This window comes from Theobroma cacao, chromosome 6 (genome assembly GCF_053813885.1).
Source record: "Theobroma cacao isolate CCN51 chromosome 6, ASM5381388v1, whole genome shotgun sequence".
Taxonomy (NCBI): Eukaryota; Viridiplantae; Streptophyta; class Magnoliopsida; order Malvales; family Malvaceae; genus Theobroma; species Theobroma cacao.
The window spans coordinates 30549697-30575450 of NC_142644.1; the positions used below are offsets into that span (position 1 = coordinate 30549697).

At 36.3% G+C, this 25754-nt stretch overlaps 4 protein-coding genes across 13 annotated transcripts; all 4 read right to left on the reverse strand.

The window, feature by feature from the left end:
- Window positions 1–589: 589 nt before the first annotated feature.
- LOC108662469 (cysteine-rich receptor-like protein kinase 25) lies at window positions 590–3472 on the reverse strand. Of its 2 annotated transcripts, none has more exons than XM_018122891.2 (7): window positions 2619–3472; window positions 2380–2514; window positions 2149–2270; window positions 1865–2075; window positions 1517–1754; window positions 1192–1342; window positions 590–1110 (listed from the first exon to the last, which is right to left on the reverse strand). In XM_018122891.2, exons 1-7 carry the CDS (start codon window positions 3433–3435, stop codon window positions 778–780), a joined length of 2007 nt encoding a protein of 668 aa, XP_017978380.2. In that variant the 5' UTR covers window positions 3436–3472; the 3' UTR covers window positions 590–777. The 2 variants fall into 2 exon arrangements, with proteins under 2 accessions (XP_017978380.2, XP_088663711.1); XM_088807585.1 differs by having other exon boundaries at window positions 2628–3471.
- Window positions 3473–4196: 724 nt separating this feature from the next.
- LOC18597066 (cysteine-rich receptor-like protein kinase 25) lies at window positions 4197–12730 on the reverse strand. 5 transcript variants are annotated; one of them, XM_088807580.1, is made up of 8 exons: window positions 11881–12730; window positions 7390–7761; window positions 6261–6392; window positions 5975–6126; window positions 5668–5878; window positions 5201–5438; window positions 4892–5042; window positions 4197–4808 (listed from the first exon to the last, which is right to left on the reverse strand). In XM_088807580.1, the coding sequence occupies exons 1-8, from the start codon at window positions 12677–12679 to the stop codon at window positions 4482–4484; spliced, it is 2382 nt and encodes a 793-aa protein (XP_088663706.1). In that variant the 5' UTR covers window positions 12680–12730; the 3' UTR covers window positions 4197–4481. The 5 variants fall into 5 exon arrangements, with proteins under 5 accessions (XP_088663706.1, XP_088663707.1, XP_088663709.1 ...); XM_088807581.1 differs by having other exon boundaries at window positions 6005–6126; window positions 11881–12729; XM_088807583.1 differs by lacking the exon at window positions 7390–7761 and having other exon boundaries at window positions 11881–12729.
- A 931-nt stretch (window positions 12731–13661) lies between these two features.
- LOC148762285 (cysteine-rich receptor-like protein kinase 25) lies at window positions 13662–17260 on the reverse strand. Its single transcript, XM_088807244.1, has 7 exons — window positions 16106–17260; window positions 15508–15639; window positions 15252–15373; window positions 14915–15125; window positions 14543–14780; window positions 14234–14384; window positions 13662–14150 (listed from the first exon to the last, which is right to left on the reverse strand). The coding sequence occupies exons 1-7, from the start codon at window positions 16911–16913 to the stop codon at window positions 13824–13826; spliced, it is 1989 nt and encodes a 662-aa protein (XP_088663370.1). The 5' UTR covers window positions 16914–17260; the 3' UTR covers window positions 13662–13823.
- A 2009-nt stretch (window positions 17261–19269) lies between these two features.
- On the reverse strand, window positions 19270–24121 carry LOC108662464 (cysteine-rich receptor-like protein kinase 15). 5 transcript variants are annotated; one of them, XM_088807233.1, is made up of 7 exons: window positions 23285–24121; window positions 21492–21611; window positions 21168–21376; window positions 20809–21019; window positions 20454–20691; window positions 19871–20021; window positions 19270–19791 (listed from the first exon to the last, which is right to left on the reverse strand). In XM_088807233.1, the coding sequence occupies exons 1-7, from the start codon at window positions 24090–24092 to the stop codon at window positions 19483–19485; spliced, it is 2046 nt and encodes a 681-aa protein (XP_088663359.1). In that variant the 5' UTR covers window positions 24093–24121; the 3' UTR covers window positions 19270–19482. The 5 variants fall into 5 exon arrangements, with proteins under 5 accessions (XP_088663359.1, XP_088663360.1, XP_088663363.1 ...); XM_088807234.1 differs by having other exon boundaries at window positions 19871–19958; window positions 23285–24120; XM_088807236.1 differs by having other exon boundaries at window positions 19625–19791; window positions 19891–19958.
- Window positions 24122–25754: the final 1633 nt, after the last annotated feature.

Here is a 25754-nt window from a genome sequence, read left to right on the forward strand (position 1 = left end):
ACATGGTCATTTTTTTTCTTTCGCTCTTTTTGATTGGTGTCCATAAAGTTGTTCTTGTAGAATAAGTTGAACTAGTGGATGGAGCTGGGATTGCATTTAATGTGACTTTTAGACCAATCAATGCTTGATGCTTGCTTCTCAACGAAACATTGACCAAACGTCTCAAACAATGCTCTGATTGTTCTCAACTCTTCCGTACATTTAATTTCAATAATGTTAAAACTAAAAAAGAGATTGGAATAATAGAATAACAAGATGTAAAGGCGTTAATGGGTATCTTATAATTAGATATTTTGTATTATTTAATTTGATAAAATAAAATTAATGTATTTTATAATCTAGTATGAGTAAAATGTAGATAATAAAAATATTACTTGTTACAAGAATGAGTAGTACTCATGTCCTATTCGGATAGTGATTTTAAAATATATGCTATTAGAATCTAATTAAAAATAATAATTTTTAATATTAAATTTTAATTTTATTTATATATATTATTAATTTAATTTTCAATAATAAGATACATAAAAATTGATTTTAATTAAATAATTAACAGGTAGTAGTATTTAACAAGTAATGTCGACACGAATTCGAATCAAAATTAAAAATTTAATAAGATGCTTCATAGCTGAAGTTATTTTTCATTTATAGATAATGCGGTGTGATACATTTCCTTATAATTAGAATTTATGAGAAAGAAGAGCTCATGACTTCTATACTTGTATTAGGACATGTATGATACATGTTCTTGTTGGCTCTTATTTTCTCCACTCTAAACTATCGAGGATATAGGTCGGAAATGGAAGCTTCATTCACGGAGAATGGAATTGACTTGCTAGCGGATTGATCCGACCCCTCTTCATTTATTGAAAAATTCGACTCACTTCTGGGAATGAGGAAAGTGGCTGGAGGTCGAGGTGCTTGCAGAGTAATAGAGTAGCTATTAAGCATGAGAACAATTGCTGCCATCGTGGGTCGCTCTGCTGGATCTTCCTGAACGCATAACAGGCCGATGTGGATGCATCTGATGACTTCATTTCTAGAATAAGAACTTCTCAGACTTGGATCTAAAAGTTCCAAGGGTGTTCCACTGTTCCAGTGTTTCCAAGCCTGAAAGACGTTGGGAAATTATGTTTAGGGCTATGCAATTATCTCTAGAATACGTTATATGATTTTTCTGGTCATACTCACATAGTTTAAGAGGTCATCAGCTTCGTCTGTCGATTGAAAATTGTTGCTTTTCTTTCCGGTAATAATCTCCAAAATTATAACTCCATAGCTATATACGTCAGATTTAACAGAAAATTGTCCATGCATTGCATATTCTGGAGGCATATAACCACTGAAAGGCACGCAGCAATATAAGTATAGCAATATTGTCATTAGAAACTAAGACATAAGAAATCTTCTACAATCATTTTTTTTCTAGAAATTTTGTTTATTAATTTTGATGTAAAGTTAATTACTAATTGTAGGAAAATAATGCTAAACATATATGAAATTTTTAAAAACTTACTATGTTCCAACGACTCTACTTGTGTTGCCTTCAGATTGATCAACCCCAAAAATTCTTGCCATGCCAAAATCTGAAATTTTTGCATTCATATCTTCGTCTAACAATATATTGCTAGTTTTGAGATCACGATGTATAATTTTAAGTCGAGAATCCTCATGAAGATAGAGAATCCCTCGAGCTATTCCTCCTATTATCTTGTATCGTTTTATCCAATTCAATTGTCCTTGTTTTTCAGTGCCTGGGATACATCAAAATAGTAAACTAAGTTAACTTATTTGATACAATTATACTAATTTGCTGAAAGACAATTTGGTTTTAGAAGTAAAATAATGTCTGATTAGGCCATACCAAATAGAAAATAGTCAAGGCTCTTGTTGGGAACAAACTCGTAAATAAGTAATTTTTCTTCTCCTTCCAAGCAAAATCCCAAGAGCCTCACAAGATTTCGATGTTGGAGCTTGGCTACCAATGCAACCTCATTCTTAAATTCTACCGCACCTTGGCTAGATCTTACCGATAGCCTTTTAACAGCTATTTCTTGTCCACTGGGGAGTTTGCCCTGGAAACTTAAACAATTACAGTAAGTTGCTGAATCTCAACATCTAGTAATTCCAACAGGCTAAAATTTCTACCTTATAAACCGGACCGAATCCACCTTCACCCAACTTGTTATCAACAGAGAATTTGTCTGTGGCAGCTTCAATGGTGGCAAAATCAAATAGCAAGGACTCCACAGTCGTAATTTCATTTGCAGCTAGATAATACAAATTTGTACAAGTATTAGCCTTTTGTTTTCACTCCATCGAAGAAATAAAAAATGCTTGATGAATGACTGTGATAGCGAAAAATTTCTGCTTCTTTACCGTTTTCCTGTTCCACGGCATCGTACTTCTTTCGTTTCCTAGTAAGAAGACAGAAGCCCGCTGCAAAGAGCACCACAGAGACAACAACCGGGACAACAATGGCGATTATAATTGTTGATGAAATTTTGTTTTTCTCTGCACAAAAATGAATTCAGGTATACAATAATTGACATGCTAGAAAGTCTAATTATAAAGATTACTGCCTTTTCTCTCTTCTAAATCTTAAGTTTCAGTCCTACCTACTTTACCTTTCGATGGTGGCGCTGGAGGGGAAGGAGTAACTGGTGTCTGTGATCGCGGATGCGCTGTGACGTTGTAAAAAGGGTACAATTCGTATCTGACGTTACAGCTCGGAAATAAGACTCTGCCCCCTGGTCTTCCAAAGCAGCAGCTTGGAAGATAAGCAATAGCTGTCTGAAGGCAGGTATCACAATTGGACACGGATAAATCCGGTGTGCATTGAGCGAGTGTGTAAAGCGTTTGAAAACTAGTGAAATTGGCTTCTTCAGTAGCAAACTTTTTCCCTGACTGATCATTAGCAGCCCGTGTGGCTATCTCATTCATCGTGTTTCCAAGCAACTCCATGAATCGGTCTGATTGTGAAATATTCCCTGTATTCAACAGCTGCAAAGTAGGGTCTCTTTGCCATACAGAGAAGAAAGACCGGTTGGAGTAACGTAAGGTGCACTCAGCGTAGTAAACCAAAGCCGTTTTCTGGATGGGGCAATGTTGAAGTATCTCGCCGGCAGCTGTGCTAGCACAATCTTGACAGGCATCTTGCGTGAGATCGCCACGGCAGAGAAAGAGGCCATAAACAATATCCGGAGGGTCTCGGCCAACCGTGAGGTTGTAGAATCCATTCTTACGAGTAGAGTTGGATTGAAGAGACGAGAGAAGGGAATTGAGGTTTCTCCGGTAAGTGCTATTCTGAGTGTAAGTAGTTGTATTTGGGCTGCAGTCGCTAGATAAGAATTCAGCTGCTGCTGCACTGTGGAGACTGAGCAAGCAAAGGAAGATGTAAAATAAAGGGGTCACGGAGATTTCAATGGAAACCATGGTGATGATCAGCTCTTGCTATTTATTTAGTATTGGAAAGGGGGTTTAAATAAGCACTTGCTTCTTCTGGGTGAATAACATCTCCACTTCAATAATTTACTTATTTGGTGGTTAATTTTTATTATAAATCACACAATAAACTGTCGAGAAAGATATAATTTCTATAATTTATAAAAATAAACTAGTAAAATAACAAAAGGGCAGGTTGACGCCATCTAGTGGAAGACTTTGAATTTTATTCCCAAAAATCAGGTGGAAAAGTCAAGGACGAGTGACGCTTGCACAGAGAGAGCACGGACTCTTATGGGAGTTTATGCCGATATGGTTCAATTTTGAACTCAAGTCGTGAGAGTAGGCCCAGCGGAGGCAGGAAGATTAATGACGGTCGATCAGATTGAACGGAAATCCTCTGCAAAGCATGACCCACTCTCTGCCCCTTTCAAAACATTTTGGAAAAGTCAAGGGGTTTAAACCTCGTCGCCGCTCCGATCCCTGTAATCTCCAAAACACCAATCGACACTCCTCTTCGAAATTGTCTTGTCGGCGTTTTGTTAAATTAAATGACTAACGTGAATCATTGAGTCAAATTTAATATGGTAAGTAACTAAGGCAAATTTGGAACGAGTAGGAAGAGAAGCGACGCAATTGTTCTTCAGAATTATAATTTGTTATTGGATTATGATTTTCTTTTGAAAATAAGTTTTATTAATCATACACTTGATATGTTATTGTTAGTCTTACACTGAAGTTGTCAAAGACTCTCATTGACATGAAGATCGACTAGACGAAATAGAAACTGTACAACAAGGGCACAACTGCTCACACAGAATAGCAGGAGTTTCATAAACAGCCGCCAAAAGCAAGACCGTTGTTTGGGTACACCTGCTCACATAGACTATTGTTTATGAATAAATCAAGACTTTCAATATTTTCCGAAGATTTCGACCAGGTATACCTGTTTAGGTATCGCAAATCTTGTGCACATAGCTATTGGCGTGATGCTCATGATGCATAAATAATCTTGGAGTTCGCCTCACACACTTTGGTTATCGAGGGAATAGTTCAGTAATGGATGCCTCATTCACTGTGGCTGACGATGACGTACTTTTAGATGGATCAGATTTCTGCTCCGAAAATTGACGTCCTGTCGTGGTGCCAAAAAAGAATGCTGTTTTCTGAGGTGCTGGTAAAGTAACAGAGGAGCTGCTAAGCATGAGAACGACTCTTGCCATTGTTGGCCTTGTATCTGGATCTTCTTGAACGCACAACAGGCCGATCTGAATGCACCTACGAACTTCATTGCTCGCATAAGAATCTTGTAAGGTTGAATCCATCAATTCTATCGGTGTCCCATTCTTCCAATGTCTCCATACCTGCAACAGCCACGAATTACATCTAAAAACACTACATTTTTTTATAAACTTTGGAATTCAAGATAATTTCATCTTAGACTTACATAGGTTAGAAGGTTATCAGCATATTGTGAGTGACAAAAACTTGTATTCATTTTGCCACAAATAATTTCTAGTATCAAAATACCAAAACTAAACACATCGGACTTCTCTGAAAACCGTCCATGTATTGCATATTCTGGAGACATGTAACCACTGCAATATAATATCATTAGCAATGAAACAATGATGAAGTAAATGTTGAGTTAAAATGTAATTTTGTCAAATTTTATAGATGACAACATAAGGTACCAATGCCAGAAGCACATATTTTAATAAGTAAAAAGAAATGCTTGGCTTGGAAATTAACTTACTATGTGCCGACGATTCTCTTGGTACATTCTACACTTCTATTTTCTCCAACAATTCTTGCCATGCCAAAATCAGAAATTTTTGGCATCATGTCCTCATCTAATAAAATATTACTAGCCTTAAGATCACGGTGTATGATTTTGAGGTGTGAATCTGAATGAAGGTATAAAAGCCCTCGAGCAATCCCTTTAATTATTTTGTAACGTTTGGACCAATCCAATTGTCTTTGATTTTCAGGATCTGAAGATTAGGAACCAGATACAAAATGAAAGATTTGTCCTAATCAATTACTCTTACTAGAACAAGAACCGTAAGGTAAACAATCTTTTTTATATATAAAGGTGCCACCATTTTGGCCAATTATTCAGAAGAAGAGATGCCATATGCATAGAAATTTCAGTGCAACCAGATGCTTGCATGCTTGTTTTTGGTGAAAACTAAAAGCATATATGTTGAGAAAGGACCAAACCAAATATGAAGTAGTCAAGGCTTTTGTTGGGCACAAATTCATAGATGAGCATCCTCTCCCCTTTTTCTAGGCAATATCCAAATAGCTTCACAAGATTCCGGTGCTGAAGTTTGGCTACCAGTTGAACCTCATTTTGGAACTCTTCATCACCTTGTCCAGAGCTTGTTGATAGCCTCTTAACAGCTATTTCTTGTCCATCAGGAAGTGTACCCTAATCAAACACCATAATCATGTTCATTAGTTCTAATTGTCAACCTTGGAGCCCTCTTACTCTCAAACCAATTGTAGTGAAATTAATCAACTGTACCCTGTAATCATGATAAGCTTCATTTCTCACCTTATACACACTGCCAAATCCGCCCGCACCAATCTTGTTAACTTCAGCAAACTTGTCTGTGGCAGCCTCAACTATACTCAAATCAAATTGCAGAGATTGCATATTCCTAGCTTTACTTTTACCTACACATTATATATATAAACCAATAACAGGCAATATCTAATAAAAGACATTGGTTACTCAGCAAATCATTTGAATGAAAAAGTAAAGATGTTATTTGAGTTATCTGATCATCTTATTGGCCATTTTGGCTTACCAGATTGCACTTTTCGGGCTATTAGTTTCTTCCTAGCTTTCCAGCCTAGAACACTCAAAGTGGAGAAAACCAAGAAGCTAACTGTTGGAACAACAATTTTGATTACTCTCTGTGATGATATCCCCCTTTTACCTGAATAAAGAAGATAACTTTCTGATTAGTTTTTGGTTCCTGATTGGGTACTCCATCGTATGGTTTCTTTTGTTTGTGGTTTTTGGGTGAAATAGGGGATGTTTTTGTTTAAAGACAGTCATGTTAAACTGGGGATTATGGGTTAGAGAAGGATGTGCCTGATGAAATCTTTAGTTATTCTTTTGTCCTTTGTACAGCACAGGTCTTTAGCAAAAGGGTAGACAGCTTTCTTTTGCTTCCATAGCTCAGGTTAGGGAAGGAAATTGCAAATGAATTTCGTGAAGCAGTTTCCTTTTGTAATTGTATATTTTCTCCTTTTGCAAAAGCCATATGTCAGTAGAAGTCTTTAGCAAATAGCTAAAGACTTTGAATGGCATGGTGTTTAGTGCTAAAAAAGTCAGCTTTCAAAACAAAAATTACTTTTCTTGACATTGAAAACAAATGATTGAACTCTCTGGGCCCTTGTCTAACAAAGGAACAGGAAATTCCTATCTTTTCAAGAAAGCTGAATACAAATAACAAAGTAGGATTACGCCCTGTCAGACTTCTCACGAGTTGTTTTGACATTGCGATTTCAGAATTAGCATCTTGAAAAGATGAACAGAGCTTTGGATCCATATATTGCAGATCTATAAACGTAATTAGATGTGAGCAGAACAAAAATCAAACGAATATAGTTCCTCATTATTGTTCCTTCACTACTGAAATTTTTGTTCGAACAATCCTTCATTTATGTGAACAAGTTTTGAACTTTTAGGCCAACGTTAGATTTCCAAAAAAATTTGATTAGAAATTCGTAAACTGATTCAAAGACTCTCGGTCCTTAAAGGGTTGCTTTGGATGGTAATTAATACAATGATATTCCAGTTCAAACTAATTGCAGGAAGAGAACCTATCCAATGCTCCCACAAAAGCAATGGACATTGGACAAAGAAAAGTGACCAATTTTTGACGTAAATGATGCATAAACTATATTATAGTGATCTATTAAACGGACCTGGTGCAGTTGGAGGTGGAGGTGGAGGAAATACAAGAGGAGGTGCAGGCGACGCTGGGGGCGGAGCTGCTATAGTTTCGTTACTTGTGTCATAGAATGGGGTAACTTGGTGTTGCACGGTACAGCTAGGGTACAGAGCAAATGCTCCTGCTTTTCCACCGCAACAATTTGGCAAATCTGCAATAGCTTTCTGAAGGCATCTGTAGCAATCCTCGCGGGAAATGTCCGGTGTGCGCTGTGCTAGGCTGTAAATTGTTTGGAACACCGTAAACGTTTCCTCTTTTGTTGCAAACTTTTTAGCCCCCATTGAAGCATTTGAAGCTCGAGTTGCTATGTCTTGCATCAGAGTTGCCACTAGCCGGTTAAAGCGCTCTGGTTCCATGACATCATTATTATACAGCATATTTATTTTGGGACTTTCAGCCATAGCGTAAAAGATAGACTGGTTCGAGTAACGTAGCATACACTCATCATACCTAATTATAGCCCAAGTTTGGTTAGAACAACGTTGAGCTACGCCGGCAGCAGCAAGGTTAATGCAGTCCTGGCAAATTTTAGGGCCGACCTCCCCACGGCAGCGAAAGAGACCATAGGCCATGTTAGGGTTCTGCCCCGCGGTGGTCTTGTAGAATCCGTCATGGCCGATGACGTTGGAGAAGAGATACGTGAAGAGGTTATTGGTATTGCTTATGTAGACGCTGTTTCAGGTGAAAGCGGTCACGTTGGAACAGAAGTGGTACAGGTACGTTGGGTCGGCTAAACTGGTGAAGCTGAAGATATAGAAAGAAACACAAGCACAAGGCAGATTTTGATGGACGGCGTTGGTCATGATGAGTTTTTGTTTCCTTCTCCATCAGTCTTGGGCTTTGCCAATGACACTGTCTTCCGTACAGCCCAAGTCAAAGCAAAAAAGTCTAGCCGCACTTCCGCGAAGAAAGTGGTTGAGAAGATATCTTTCTTTTCTTTCTTTTGGGGTTAAGGTTTTCAGGACTTCAAGGAGTTCACACCCTTTACACAAAATGTCAACAAAGTCACACCCTTAGGGCCGTCTGGTTCCAGGAATCTTTGGTTATTGGCTGAAAAAGCAATGGCCAGTTAATTTGCAGTGCGTCGAGTCCTTTGGTCTAAGGCATCCCTCACCCTTAGGTAATGGTTATTACAAGAGAAATTTTTTTTTGGGGTTAATTAGAGATTGCAAAAGTAAAGCTGACTGACGAATGGAATTTTTACTCTATCGATTCCGTTGATTTTTCTTTCATTGAATTCAATTGAATTTTGGTTTGTATTACTTGATTTTCGTATCAAACACGAAATTGAATGGTTAAATGTCTAAGTTCATCTTGAATGACAAAAATGACCCTCCAAATTCTTGATATATCTTTAAGTATTATTATATCTTATTAAATCTATGATCTATTCAATTGGCCTCCCTCACCCTTTGATTTTAATGTTTTAGGGTAGATGGGTTCATGCATATCTTAAATTCAAACCATAAAAGTTCATTTCCTAACAAAAATAAAAAAATAAATTGAAAGTAGAAATCTATTAAAGTCTTATACTATCGTATCAAAAGGAAAAAAAACTTCCATTCAATTTTCTTTTTGTGAAAGACAGTTTTTATTAATCTCATCACTTGTATGCCATTTTAAGTCTCTAACTTAAAAGGCAGAAGACTTTAATGGCATGAATGACACAATGAGAGTGAGAGCATCTGTACATTTGTCAAAAGGATGCAGCTACTTACAAAATATTATTATAGTATAAAAAGCTTAAGGGTCAAGACTACAAATGCCAAAAGAATAGTATTATGGGTTTTAATTTGATTAAAAATATCAAAACTAATGCTAAAAGAATAGTATAATGGGTGGAATGACCGAACCCAAAGCTATTGGGCGAGGAGCAGTAAGCACAGACGAAGGTGCTGGAGCTGCAACTATAGTTTGATTATAAAATATTGTGAAATTATCTCTAAAAAATTATCAAAGATTTTACCTAACCAATAGAATAAAAAAAAAATCAAGCATACCCACAAGAACACAATAATTTATATGATTCGGTCTTTTGATGACTTACGTCAACAGGTACAATAATAAAGAAAAATCCACTAAGAAAAAAATCAGGAGATTACAAGAACAATCTCAAACTCACAACTCTTATCACATGTACACCCAAATTACTCTTTCTAAATCTAGGTGATGATTATTCTTTAACTCCATAGAATCATTTTATAGTGCCAAATACAATAATTTTATCCTAATATAATTAGAATATGTTATTCTAGTATAACTAGATTTAAAAACTATCTTAACAAGGTGTACTAGTTTAATTAGAATTAAACAATCCTAATCATACTACAATTTAAGACTATCCTAATGTAAAACAGGGAAACTTCATGTCTAATGTTGCAACTAGGATTCAACACTCTTGCCCCTTGCTTTCCACTGTAACAATCGAGCAGAGCCGTTATGGCTCCTCGCAGACATGCATTATAGTTCACGCTTGACAAGTTTAGTGTACATTGCACAAAGCTGTACAGTGTTTAGAACCTTGAAATATTCGCCTTTCTGGTTGCAAAGTATTTGAAATTTGACCTAGCATTTACAACTAGGGTTGCTACAACATCCATCGTATCAGCCAGTATCTGGTTGAAAGGCTCTTAGTCTGTGACATTGCTCGGGTTCAACATAACAATTGTGTTGGAAGTCTGAACCGTTTTCTAGTTGAAAGTTTTTGCTTAGAGTACTATTTTTGGAGCGAAGCAATGACTATTTGAAGAAGAAAAGAAGTTAGGAATAAGAGCAAAACTGAGTGTTTTTAACTTTACCATATAGTTGTTGCAAATACGACTATCTCTTATGTCGTGTTTGATGTTTTAAGTTGTTGTAAGGCAAAACGTTACCGTACCGTGTCATTTTGCCATGATATGTTTGTTTTTATTTCTTGTACACATGAATTGTGTGTTGTTCTTTATTTATTGTAAAGTTTTGAGCCACGTTTATTTTCTTGTTCATATAGCCATTGCTCTGCATAGGATCCAATGTTTGGATATCAATGCTCAGCCAATAACCTCGTTATTAATTTGGTATTCTCGATTCTACATCTAAGGAGCTCGACTTAGTTCTCTTTGTTTACTCTTTCTTTGTGATGTTTGTAAGTTAAATAGAGAAATAAAGTTTGTGTGCTTTCATTCCTTTTATAAAAATTTTCTCACCTTATTTTTCAACTCTGTTCTTCAAGTTCCTATTAGATTTGCAGAAAGTTTTTCAATAAAAATTCAACATGGTATCAAAGTTGAGCTTCTCGAGGGACATATGACTCAATTCTTACCTTGAATCTTCTTCAAATTGTTGATTGATAATAGCTTCATTGGCAACAATAGACTTTTGTATTTCAGCACCTCTGATTTTCTCAGGTACTAATTATCAGTTCTAGATGGTGAATATGAAACCCTAATTGAAGGCTTTTAATCTCTCGGATGTAGTTGGAGTAGGTGGGGATCTTTCTGTGTAAAGGCATGTCAATCCCACATTGGTTCAAATCAAACAACACAGTGAGAAAATTGTAAAAAACTACAAGGCACTTTCATGCTTGTATTTTACTATTTCAGAAATCATTTTTACTAAGATCATGAATTTTGATAACCTTAAACAAGTTTAGGACAGTTTGAGAGAAGAATACAAAAGAAGTGTTCGAACCAAGCCAATGCAAGCACTGAATCTCTCAAGGCAGTTTAAAATCTTGACGATGAAAGAAGAAGAAGGTATCCAAGACTACACTGACAAGGTTATGAAATTGGTGAATCAACTAAGCTTCTAGGAGAAGAAGAGATTTTAGTAAGTCTACCAAAGAGATTTGAAGCTAAAATCTCTTCTGTGAAAGATTCAAAGGACCTGACTAGGATTTCTGTGAATGAATTGATTAATGCACTGCTTGCTCAAGAACAGAGAAGGGCCCTCAGGTGTGAAGACTCTATGGAGAATGCTTTTGTTGCCAAAACCAAAAGGTTAAGAGTTAAGGGTGGTGGCTCTAAAAAGCTTAAAAGTAAAGGTAGTAAACTTGGTGATGGTAAACAAGGTAAACAGAATGACAAGTACCATCTAGGCCCTCACTACAAAAAGAAGAACCACACTACAAAGTATTGCTGGTACAAGCCAAATGTGAAATGTAAGACTTGCAACCATCTAGGACATGTTGATAAGGTGTGTAAAGCAAAGAAAGTTCCATTCCTCCCATCATAACTTCTAGATGCTAATTGTTTCAGAGAAGCAAATTACTCGTTCGTGTGTTCTAATGTCCAGCCCATATTGACCGTTAGGAAACGCTATTCTCTTTTTTGTTCTGTTTGAAAGTTAGTACCTTTTACCGGCCGTTTTAATTTAATCTCATTGGAGTTTTAGACATCTAATATATGCTTGGTAGAATATACCTAGTGCACACCCAAAAAAATTGAATAAATTTTGGATCGATTGAAAAAGAAAAGGAAGAACGTACCTTTAGTTGAGTTTGGTGAGGAAGGTGAAGGAACCAGTACTGTAGAACCCGTGCCATTCAGATTGTAGAAAGGAAACATTTCATATCTGATATTACAGCTTGGGAGCAAAACTCTTCCACCTTGTTTCCCATCACAGCACATTGGAAGAGTAGCAATGGCACTCTGGAGGCATCTGAAGCAAAGTTCATTGGTTAAATCCGGGGTGCACTGCACTAGGCTGTACAGTGTTTGGGAGCTTGTAAAATTCGCTTCACCAGCTGCAAACCTTTTGCCTGATTTGTCCTCGTAGGCAGCTCGGTTCTCTAAGATTTTCATTACGCTTACCAATAACTGATTAAAACGATCTTTGTCCGTGATGCTTGCTGAAGTGCTATTATCCATCCCCGGTACTTGACGACTAATGGAGAAAATGTTTTGATCAGAGTACTGTACAGTACACTCATCGTACCAGATCACACCCGTTTTTTCCATACGGCAGCGTTGAGCTATCTCGTTGATCGCATTGGCAACGCAGTGTTGACAGAGATTAGCTGATACATCACCCCGGCAAAGGAAAGTACCGTAGACCAAATTGGGGTCCTGCCCTGCTGTTGTGTTGTAAAATCCATTTTTACTGCTTCTGGTATTTGAAGAAAGAGAGGATAAAAGGGTCTTGATATTGGCTTGGTAGGTGCTGTTGGGCGTGAAGCTAGTGGAATTATCACAGTAATGAGCGCTGTATGTTGGTGTTGCTTCGCTGCTGAAACTAAGCAATGTGAATAGAAGCATGAAAATTAAGTAGGTATTGAGAGAAGCCATATCAGATCAATGTGTCTGGGATTCTTTTATTTTAATTTTAACTAAAATTAACGTGATAGTATTCCAATTCATAATATAAAATTTTAAATAAATTATTATTAATAATTTGAGTTTAAGCCACTGTTACAATTGTTTACGGAAACAGATACAGCCAATAAGCATTTAAGGGTATGATGAAATGGGTGACGAAGTTTGGTAACAGTCGCTGTCGCAGCGGGGACTTGAAAACCCAGTCGATTAGCAACTTTGATTTTTCTATGGAAATTAAGGAGATGCATGCACATTCAGTATTTGATTGAAGAAGACAGGAGTGTTTTGCGGCAATTATCTGCCATCTTCGGACTGGTTAAGGCCCACACAAAGTCACCGAGTCTTCCCAACGTCAGGCACGGTGGTTGAGTCGCTGGCCAAAAACTTATCTTCCTCGTGGGGTCGTCAACATGACATGCCTATTTTTTCTTTTTCTTTTGTCATTGCTGCCTATGAACGTGACTTTTAGGCCAATCAATGCTTCGAATGTTGTCAGCTCTTCCGTCCATTCAATTTCAATAATGTTAAAACTAAAAAGAGAGTGGAATAATAGAATAATTAAGACGTAGAGATGTTAATGGGTTTTTATAATTGAATAATTTGTAATATTTAATTAATTAAATAAGATTAAAGTACTTTATAATTAAGTTTGGATAAAATTTGAATAATTAAACTACTACTTTTCACAAGATCAAATAAGATTCATGTAGTGTTTGGATTGTAATTTTAGAATATATATACAACGCAATGAAATAATAATTTTAATATTAAATTTTAATTTTATTTATATATTGATTTTTATTTATACATTTTTTATAATTAATGCAACACTTTTTACTCCCAACTTTATCCCAAAAACAACCCCTTTATCACCAAAAAACAACACATGAACCACCACTTAAAAACATATACACAACAAAACTAAATTATGATTTTAATGTGGAAAATCTCGTGAACTAGGTACAGAACGACTTTTATTCCGTAAGATTCATCTAATTAAACAAATCAAGACTTTGAATATCATTTGTTTTTCAAAGATTTCAACCACGTATACATGTTTGGGTATCATGATGTCCATGATGCATAATCCTGGAGTTCGCCTCACACACTTTGGTTATCGAGCGAATAGTTCAGAAATCGATGCCTCATTCGCTGTGGCTGATGATGATGTACTTTTTGATCGATCAGATTTCTGCTCCGAAAACTTACGTCCTGTTATGGTGCCAAAAAAGAATGCTGTTTTTTGAGGTGATGGTAAAGTAACAGAGGAGCTGCTAAGCATGAGAACGACTCTTGCCATTGTTGGCCTTGCACCTGGATCTTCTTGAACGCACAACAGGCCTATCTGAATGCACCTAAGAACTTCATTGCTCACATAAGAATCTTGTAATGTTGAATCCATCAAATCTATCGGTGTCCCATTCTTCCAATGTCTCCATACCTGCAACAGCTACAAATTACTTCTCAATACACGACATCTTTTATAAGACTTTGGAACTCAAGCTAATTTCATCTCGGACTTACATGGGTTAGAAGGTTATCGGTATATTGTGAGTGGCAAAAACTTGTATTCATTTTGGCACATATAATTTCTAGTATCAAAATACCAAAACTAAATACATCAGACTTTTCAGAGAATCGTCCATGCATTGCATATTCGGGAGACATGTAACCACTACAATACAACATCGTTAGCATTGAAACAATGATGAAGCAAATGTTGAGTTAAAATGTAATTTTGTCAAATTTTATAAATGACGACATAAGATACCAATGCCAAAAGCACATGTTCTAACAAGAAAAGAGAAATGCTTGGCTTGGAAATTAACTTACTATGTGCCGACAATTCTCTTGGTACATTCTACACTTTTATTTTCCCCAACAATTCTTGCCATGCCAAAATCAGAAATTTTTGGTGTTATGTCCTCGTCTAATAAAATATTACTAGCTTTAAGATCGCGATGTACGATCTTGAGGTGTGAATCTGAATGAAGGTATAAAAGCCCTCGAGCAATCCCTTTAATTATTTTGTAACGTGTGGGCCAATCCAATTGCCTTTGTTTTTCAGGATCTAAAAATAGGAACCAGACACAAAATGAAAGATTTGTCATGACCAGTTACTATAAATAGAACAAGAACAGTAAGGTAAACAAATATATATATATATATATAACTAAAAGCATATATGTTGAAAAAGGACCAAACCAAATATGAAGTAGTCAAGGCTTCTGTTGGGCACAAATTCATAGATGAGCATCCTCTCCTTTGCTTCTAGGCAATATCCATATAGCTTCACAAGATTCCGGTGCTGAAGTTTGGCTACCAGTTGAACCTCATTTTGAAACTCTTCATCGCCTTGTCCAGAGCTTGTTGATAGCCTCTTGACAGCTATTTCTTGTCCATCAGGAAGTGTACCCTAATCAAACACCATAAGCATGTTCATTAGTTCTAATTGTCAACATTGGAGCCCTCTAACTCTCCAACCAATTGTAGTGAAATTAATGAACTCTACCCTGTAATCATGATAAGCTTCATTTCTCACCTTATACACACTTCCAAATCCGCCCGCACCAATCTTGTTAACTTCAGCAAACTTGTTTGTGGCAGCTTCAACTATACTCAAATCAAATTGCAGAGATTGCATATTCCTAGCTTTACTTTTACCTACACAGTATATAAAAAAACCAACAGCAGGCAGTATATAATGAAAGACATTGTTTACTCAGCAAATCATTTGAGTGAAAATGTAAATATGTTGTTTGAGTTATCTGATCATATTTTAGGCCATTTTGGCTTACCAGATTGCATTTTTTGCACGATTAGTTTCTTCCTTGCTTTCCAGCCTAGAACACACAAAGTGGAGAAAACCAAGAAGCCAACTGTTGGAACAACGATTTTGATTACTCTCTGTGAGGACATCCCCTTTCTACCTGAATCAAGAAGTATGTTCAATTACTTTTCTTTGCATTGAAAACAAATGATAGATCTCTTTGGACCTGGTCTAAAAAAGGAACAGGATTTCCTATCTTTACAAGAAAGCTGAATACAAATAATAAAGTAGGATCAGACCTTGTAAGACTATAGCCCCTCATTATTTTTCCTTCACTTTTGTTCAAACTATCCTCATTTTAAGCAAACAATTTTGAAATTTTAGGCCATCTTTGGATTTCCAAAAAAATTCGATTACCAATTTGAAACCTGATTCAAAGACTCACGGTCCTTAAATGGTTGCTTGGGGTGGTAATTAATACAATGGCTATTCAGGTTCAAACTAATTGCAGGAAGAAAACCAATCCAATGCTCTCACAAAAGTAATAGGAGATTGGACAAAGAAAAGTGACCAATTTTCGATCTAAATGAGACATAAAATATATTATATTGATCTATTAAACGGACCTGGTGGAGGTGGAGAAAGTAGAAGAGGAAGTGCAGGCGACGCTGGGGGCGGAGCTGCTATAGTTTGGTTACTGCTGTTATAGAATGGGGCAAGTTGGTATTGCACGGTACAGCTAGGGTACAGAGCAAATACTCCTGTTTTTCCACTGCAACATTTTAGCAAATCTGCAATAGCATTCTCAAGGCATCTGCAGCAATCCCCACTGGAAATGTCCGGTGTGCACTGTGCTAGGCTGTAAACAATTAGGAACGCCTTCAATCTTACCTCTTCTGTCGCAAACTTTTTAGCCCCCAATGAAGCATTAGAAGCCCGAGTTGCTATGTTTTTCATCAGAGTTGCCACTTGCTGGTTAAAGCGGTCTGGTTCCATGACATCAATATTATTCCGCAAATTTACTTTAGGCCTTTCAGGCGTGGAGTCCACGATAGACTGGTTCGAGTAACGTAGCATACACTCATCATACCAAATTATAGCCCAAGTTTGGTTAGGACAACGTTGAGCTACGTCGGTAGCAGCAAGTTCAATGCAGTACTGGCAGAATTCAGGGAGGACATCCCCACGGCAGAGAAAGAGACCATGGATCATGTTAGGGTTCTGCCCTGCGGTGGTCTTGTAGAATCCATCAAGGACGGTGGCGTTGGAGGTGAGGTAAGAGAAGAGGTTATTTATATTGGTTATGTAGACGCTGTTTCTGGTGAAAGTGGTCACGTTGGAACAGAAGTGATACAGGTACGTTGGGTCGCCTAAACTGGTGAAGCTGAAGATAGAGAGAAGCACAAGCACAAGGCAGTTTTTGATGGAAGGCATTGGTCATGATCAGTTTTTGTTTCACTTCTTCTCTACTAGTCTTAGGCTTTGGCAATGATATTGTGTTCTGTACAGTTCAAGTCAAAGCAAAAAAGTCTACCCACGCTTCTGCGAAGAAAGTGGTTGAGACTTTGACAGTTGAGAACATCTCTTTCTTTCTTTTGGGGTCAAGGTTTTCGAGATGTCAAGGCGTTCACACCCTTTACACAACAAGTCAACAAAGCCACACCATTAAGGCCGTTTGGTTTCAGGAATCTTTGCTAGTTAATTATCATTGCGTCGAGACCTTTGGTCTAAGGCATCCCTCACCCTTAGGTAATGAGTATTACAAGAGAAAATAATTTTTTTGGGGTTAATTAGAGATTGCAAAAGTAATCTGATTGACGTATGAAATTATTTCTCCATGAATTCCATTAATTTTTCTTTTACTGAATTCAATTGAATTTTGGTATCACGGCAAATTGAACGGTTAAATGTCTAAGTTCATCTTTAATGATAAAAATGGCCCTCCAAATTCTTGATAAATCTTTAGGTATTATATCTTATTAAATCTATGACCTATTCAATTGGCCTCCTCCACCCTTTGATTTTAATGTTGTAGGGTAGATGGGTTCATGCATATCTAAAAGTCAAATCATAAAATTTCATTTCATAACAAAAATAAAAAGGAAATTGAAAGTAGAAATCTATCTGTCAAAATGAAAAAAAAAAAAAGATTCCATCAAATCCTTATACCTCTAAAGAATATATTTAATTTGACTGTGGGTTTTAATTTGATTAAAAATATCAAAACTTAAGGTAAAAACATAGTATTATGGATTGAATGACCGAACCTGAAGCTGCTGGGGGAGGAGGAGTAAGCAAAGACGGCGCTGCTGGAGCTGCAACTGTAGTTTGATTATAAAACGGGGAAACTTCATATCTAATGTTGCAGCTAGGTTTCAGCACTCTTGCCCCTTGCTTTCCACTGCAACAATCGGGCAGAGCCGCTATGGCTCCTCGCAGACATGCATTACAGTCCCCGCTTGACAAGTCCGGTGTACACTGCACAAGACTGTACAGTGTTTGAAACCCTGAAATACTCGCCTCTCTGGTCGCAAAGTATTTGAAATCTGACCTAGCACTTACAGCCAGGGTTGCTGCAGCGTCCATCGTATCAGCCAGTATCTGGTTGAAACGCTCTTGGTCAGCGACATTGCGCGGGTTCTACAAAGCAATTGCGGTTGCTAAGGCCGCAATGGAAACCATAGCTTGGTTTCAGTAACGTACGAGGCAAATATCATATCAAATCACAGCAATTTTTTCAACAGGACAACGTTGAGTGATATCTTTGGTGGCAGTAGAGACACATTCTCCGCAACTACTATTGGAAACATCACCCCTGCAGAGAAACAGCCCGTAGACCATGTCAGAGTTTCTGCCAGAGGTTGTGTTGTAGAATCGATTGCCACGGGTGGCGTTGGAAGAAAGAGAGGAGAGCAGGTGATTGAGATCGGCTTGGTAAGTGCCGTTTGTGGGAAAAGTGATCGTGTTTGAACAGTCATGAACGACGTAAGCTGGTTGCGCTTTAATGGTAAAGCTAAACAAGGAGAGGAAGAACAGAGTTATGAAGGACTTATAGACAAGCATGTTCTGTTTCTTTTTCCTCGGACCTTAGCAGAAATGGTTTTCTCGATCTGGGGCTTCCTCTTCTCTTTACTTTTATTTATATTTATTTTTGTTTTAGGTCAGAAACAATGAATACGACAAAGTCAGTACAACCAGTCATTCAGCCTGCCACCGTAACGAGCCTAAGACACAGAACTTTTTCCACGAGTAGGTGGAGAAGAACTTCCATTTCTCCCATCATAACTTCTAGACGCTAAGCAAGACAAAACCCCATTTCTCCAAGTCTTTAACATTAATTAAACTTCAAGACGCTAATCGTTTCAGAGAAGCAAATTAGTCATTCGTGTTCCAATTTCCAGCCCACACTGACCATTAGGAAACCCGTTGTCCAAGTTTTTTGATCTGTTTGAAAGTTAGTGCTTCTTACAGGCCGTGTTAATTTAATCTCATTGGAGTTTTAGACATCTAAATATTCGCTTGATTATTGATAGAATTTACCTAGTGAAGGTTCGAGAAAGCCCATGATCCAACTCCAACTTGTTTCTTTAATTGTCAACTCTCTTATACAAATTTGTTGCACTGATGAAATTTTGCAAAATTCATGACATTCGATTCAGATTTTTCTGTAGGAAAGCTCAGTATCTGATTCGGTAGTAGAGTAAATTTCTTGGTTGCAGTAAGCCGATCTATGACGATTAAGAATAGAAAAAACTTTTTTTAAAAGAAAAAGAATAGATAAAATGAAACAGTATCTCCTATTGTTTTGTTGAAAATGGTAATTATATGGATGCCCACTTCAACCCAAAAAAGCATTTTAACTGTTGTAAGCTAGTGTCCATAGAATGATGATATAAAGAAAGATGTCCTTCCTTGTCATCCCTTTGTGGCAGATTCTTCTGCTTTCTTTGGGTAGTGTAAAAAAAAAAGAAAATAAATAAAGGAAGATGCACCCACAAATCAATCACCGAGGCGACAAATTTGAAATTGTAACCTCATTAACAGAACAAATTCTATCATTTGAAGTGGGTTGAGTTGGTTCTGCAACAACACGTCCAACAGAAAATGCAGGTACTGATGGTCGAGGAAGTGTTATGGTCTCGCTTTCCAACATGACAATCACAGATGTCATTCTAGGTCTGTCTGCAGGGTCTTCTTGCACGCATAATAGCCCAATATGGATGCACTTAAGCACCTCAGCGGCAACACACGACTGCACAAGGAGCTGATCTATTAGCTCCATTCCTTGACCTTTAGACCAAAGTTTCCACGCCTACACAATTGTTACTTAAAATTAGCATATAAGGTGGATTCATCAAATCTTTGAAGAGAAAGAAAGGATAAAAACCTACAAAAGTGAGGAGGCTTTCACCATGCTCTGAGAGATGAAAACCATTATTCCTTTTTCCACTTATGATCTCCAGCAAAAGAACTCCAAAACTGAAAACATCAGATTTGATAGAAAAAAGTCCTTCCATTGCATATTCAGGTGCCATATATCCACTATTTCAGTTCATAAGAAGCAATGGAAAAAGCATAAAGATAGAATTAGATGATCCATAGAAAATTTTAGAAAATCAATATTTAATATGAACATTCAACATTGTACTGTTATAAATCAATATTACCTAGATGCCTCAGTAATAAAACATGTTTTGTTCTAACTAGTAATCACTAAACATATGTTATTTTCCATAATAACTGATTATTTGACTATTGCATTCACAAAGACTGATTTATGTTATAAATGATTAGAAGTAAAATAGTTTTCATAGAATCGACAAAAACATAAAATTTTGTGAATAGAGTTGATAAGTTAAACTCATTTAATTTTAATAAGTGTGGATAAGTTAATGGTCAAAATGACTAATAATAAAAATGTCCATTCCCTGATAAGCTTAAGAGGCAAGAGTTGGGAAGAATATGTAGACTTACTATGTTCCAACTACTCTATTTGTATTTGCTTGATTTTGATCTCCATCAAAAATTCTGGCCATACCAAAGTCTGAAATTTTGGGATTCATCTCATGATCAAGTAAAACATTACTTGCTTTAAGGTCTCTATGAATAATTTTAAGACGAGAGTCCTCATGCAGATACATGATACCTCTTGCAATTCCTTTAATAATGCTGAATCGTTTTAGCCAAGACAGTTGTGTAGCCATGCTCGAATCTGATGAAGGCCCCAAAAAGAAAAACAGCAAAAACCAATAACTAGTTAACTTTTTCACCCTTGTTTTATTTGCAAGATAGTGTTGTTAGTTAAAGGTTCAAGGTTGAAGGATCAAACCAAACAGGAAAACGTCAAGGCTTCTGTTGGGCATGAATTCATATACTAGCAACTTTTCGTTTTTCTCTAAGCAACATCCTAAGAGCCTCACTAGATTTCTATGTTGTAATCTGGCAATTAACATGACTTCATTCTTGAACTCAAGCAGCCCTTGGCCGGAAGTTCTTGAGAGCCTTTTAACTGCAATTTCTTTACCATCCGGTAGTGCACCCTGAAAGAATTAATTAATTTATGCAACTTACCACAATTAAACTAAAAATGCCCCAGGATTATGAAATATTAACATACTTCATTCACTCACATAAAGCTCTAATCATGTTATGTAATTAACTTATGCATCAAGCTGTAACCATAATCACCTTGTATACAGGGCCAAATCCACCTTCTCCAAGCTTGTTTTCATCACAAAAGTGATTTGTCGCTGCATGTAAAATATGCAATTGAATTGAAGGAAACTCTTGAGATCTCGCCTCTCTTTCTCCACTAGGATTTTCGCTTGTATGCTCATAGCGAATTCTTCCCTCTACCAAGTCAAGTAATTGAACTTCTTGGCTATTTTCCCTATCCTCTGTAATAAAACATGATGTGATTATTTTTTTTTGAAAAGTAATTAAACATGATGCGATTGGCATAACAATATAATACAAATTTGTAATGCCAGGCAAGATTAATCCAGTGCATACCTTGAATGTTTCTCCTCCTCCAGATGAAGAAACCACAAGCAGAAAATAGAGCTAACCCAAGAGTTGCTGATAAACTCGCACCAAGCGCAATCCGGTTTGATTTTTTTTGTTTCTCTTTTTCTGAATAAGGGCACATGTTCTCAATTCAGCTCATTGTTATCCTCACGAATGTAGGGACAGGGTCTACTTGAGACAAGTCATTTTATTGATAATAAGGGAAAGTAAGAATGATTTTTCTTTTACTTTTCAAATGAGACATTAATTTGAGATAATTAAAAGTATGCAAACAAGACAACATTTATAAGAAATTCAGGGATCTTGCAAAATCAAGTAATGAAAGTGAATATGTTGCTGAAGGTGGCTGTATTTCACTGGCCGGCCCTATCGAGTGACAACCTAAAGAAAGATGAAGCAGTGTATCTTTCCAGGAAACCACACTAGTCACTCACGTCTTTGTCACTATTATGACTGACATTTCGAGATAACATATTTGTCAATGTTTTTGGTAATGTGATTATTTTTGCTGAGCAAAATTTTCCATGTTCTAGAGATTCAAGATGTGAAAGCAATGAATAATGGGAAGCTTCTCCTCGCAATTGAACTTTGTGAAGCAGTTTCCCCTTGTAATTGTGCATATTCTTCTTTTTGCACAAGCCAAATATCTGTAAAAGTCTTTAACAAACAGTTAAAGACTTTGGACAGCATAAAGACTTAGTGCTAATAAAATCACCCTTTCAAACAAAAAAAAAATAATAATGAGAAGCTTCAAGGTGTGATTGTAAAATGAAAATTCCTGAAAATCTCTAATATGAAATTTCCTCGAATCGAATGCATTAATGCCGATAGTTGAACATTCTATCGTAATTATCTATATTAATATGCAATATCCAAACAAAAAATAATTAAAATCATAAGGAATAAATATCTTCATTTTTAAAATTGATGATTATGGTCATAGATTTTTTTTATCATGGATTTTGCGAATAAGTAATCTAAAAATAATTACTGTTATGATTATTAATTACAAAAGTGTTTTGTTCAATTTATATAAGTTTGTATATATATATATATATATGCATTAGAATGTTTCCTTAAAATAATACCTTAGTAAGTGCACTTAATTTTAATGAAATGATATAGATAAGATCAAAGGTTACGAACAAACACTAGATTAGCACCATTAAGAATGTGCTGCCACATAAATTAGAAGGATGATGAAGGAAAAGCTCCTCCTTGTTTTTAGATGGTAGAGAAAAGCTATACCAATAAAACCTCAACACAAGGTAGTGATGATAGTGAGACGAGCAAGATGGAATAGACTTTCTGTCTTAACTAGCTACTCCAATTTTGATTTACTTCACATTGATTTCTCAAAGAATTCTTTCATATATATATATATATATATATATATTTTATAACCCATATTGGGTTTCATTAAGTGTTGGGTTTGCATAATTTTGTAACCCTCCAAAACAAAACAAAAGTTGTAATCAAGCAAAACGTTCAATATTGACCTAAAGCTTATTCATTACGTCTCTCTCCTTCTCCCTACCTATTCATAAACATTCAAAGTTACCAATGAAATCACCTTATGTAATTATAAAGATTTAATGACCAATGAAAACATTTTTTCTTCTTTGGTTTCCTCGAAAGTCTAATTATAAAGATTACTGCTTTTTCTCTCTTCTGAATTTAAGCCTCCGACCTACCTGTGTGGTCCTCTCAATTATTTAGCGTTTTAATTGTACATACTTACAATAATTGATTAATTATATTTCATTCCACTACTTTACCTTTAGTTTGTGGCGCTTGAGGGGAAGGAAGAACAGGTGTCAGTGATGGTGGTTGCTCTGTTATCCGGTAAAAAGGATAGAATTCATATCTGACGTTACAGCTCGGAAATAAGACTCTGCCCCCTGGTCTTCCAAAGCAGCAGCTTGGAAGATAAGCAATAGCTGTCTGAAGGCAGGTATCACAATTGGACACGGATAAATCCGGTGTGCATTGAGCGAGTGTGTAAAGCGTTTGAAAACTAGTGAAATTGGCTTCTTTAGTAGCAAACTTTTTCCCTGACTGATCATTAGCAGCCCCTGTGGCTATCTCATTCATCGTGTTTCCAAGCAACTCCATGAATCGGTCTGATTGTGAAATATTCCCTGTATTCAACAGCTGCAAAGTAGGGTCTCTTTGCCATACAGAGAAGAAAGACCGGTTGGAGTAACGTAAGGTGCACTCAGCGTAGTAAACCAAAGCCGTTTTCTGGATGGGGCAAAGTTGAAGTATCTCGGCGGCAGCTGTGCTAGCACAATCTTGACATATATTTTGGGTGACATCGCCACGGCAGAGAAAGAGGCCATAAACAATATCCGGAGGGTTTTGACCAACCGTGAGCTTGTAGAATCCATTTTCACGGGTAGCGTTGGACTGAAGAGACGAGAGAAGGAAATTGAGGTTTCTCTGATAAGTGCTGCTCCAATTGTAAGTAGTTGTACTTGAATAGCAGTCGTAATGTAAGAAATCAACTGCTGCTTCAATGTTCAGACAGAGCAAGCAAAGGAAGATGTAAAACAGAAGGGTCATGGAGACACCAATGGAAACCATGGTGATGATCGGCTCTTGCTATTTTTAGAGTATTGGGAAAGGGGTTTAAATAAGCACTCGCTTCTTCTGGGTGAATAACATCTCCACTTCAATAATTGACTTATTTGGTGGCTAATTTTACTGTCAATGAAAAATTATTACTATAAAACAAAATAAAAAGTAAAAAAAAAAAGAATAAATAATTAAAACTTAATTCTTCTTCCGTCTCATTATATTTTCAAAATTTTCAACATGCATATTTTTTAAATTTTAATGTTATATAATATTCAAAAGTAATGATCAAAATTAAATTTATTTGATAAAAAAACTCAAATGAAGACAAATAAAATAAGACAGAGGGAGTATCAAATATAATAACAAAATTAAGTTATATAAATATTGACTCATTCATTATATTATTTAAGAATTAGATATTTTACTTATAACTCTTTGAAAATATATTTTCTTCTTCATACTTAATGTGTGTATTTTCTTTTTTTGGTTTCAGAAATGAAAAATAATAAAAGTAAAAATCAAGTATAGCTTAAATCATACATAAATTATTGAAAAAAAAATTCTATTTTATAAAAATAAGCAAATAAAATAACAAAAGGTTAACATATATATATATAGTATTAATTTACATAATTTTATAACATGTTCATAATCTCTGTTCCCCTATTCTTTTATAAGCACTTTAATAGAGTTATACAATTAGGATTAATTATGAGCGAGCAGTTTCTCAAAAATAAAAAATTATCAGCCTGCAGGAAGTCGTCATCCCTTGCTTGATTTTCAATCTCAATTCGTAAAATAACTGTGCGAGTTTTAGCCAAAGTGAATGGCTAATGATAAAAGGAAAAGGCAAAATGGGAAAACAATTGATTGCAGGTTGACGCCATTGAATGCAGAAGACTTGGAATTTTCTGCCCAAAATCGGGTGGATAAGTCAAGGACGCGTAATGCTGGCAGTCAATAAGGAGGGAGATAGAGAGTCCATTTTTATTGGAATTTATGCCCATTTTGGTTCAATTTTAAACTCAAGTCAGGATAGTAAGCCCAGCGGAGGCAGGGAGATTAGTTCATGACTGACCATAATTTTTTTCAGGTTTAGGGTTTAGGGTAAACTGGTGAAGAAGAAGATAGAGAGAAACACAAGCACAAGGCAGATTTTGATACAAGGCATTGGTCATGATCAGCTTTTGTTTCCATAGGCTGGGAAGGGTAAATATCCAGACATAATTGTATTATTTTTCTGCTCCTCCTAATGGTTAATAACAGGGGCAATGATATTATTTTTTTTCTTTTTCTTTTACTTCGAGAACTGAGATATTATGTTTTCAACTGTTTAAAGTCAAGCAAAAAAGTCTGGCAGTCGAGAATATCTCTTTCTTTTCTTTAATTTCTTTCCTTTTTCGTAGAAAAGATTGTTTGGTCTGAGTAGCGAACGAGGCAAAGATTCCAAATCACAGCAATTTTTCAACAGGAAAAAGTTGAGTGACATCGTTTAGAGACACATTATTCGCAAATACTATTGGGGACATCACCCCTGCAGTAGACCACGTCAGAGTTTCTTCCAGAGGTTGTGTTGTAGAATCGATTGCCACGGGTGGCGTTGGAAGAAAGAGAGGAGAGCAGGTGATTGAGAACGGCTTGGTAAGTACCGCTTGTGGGAAAATTGGT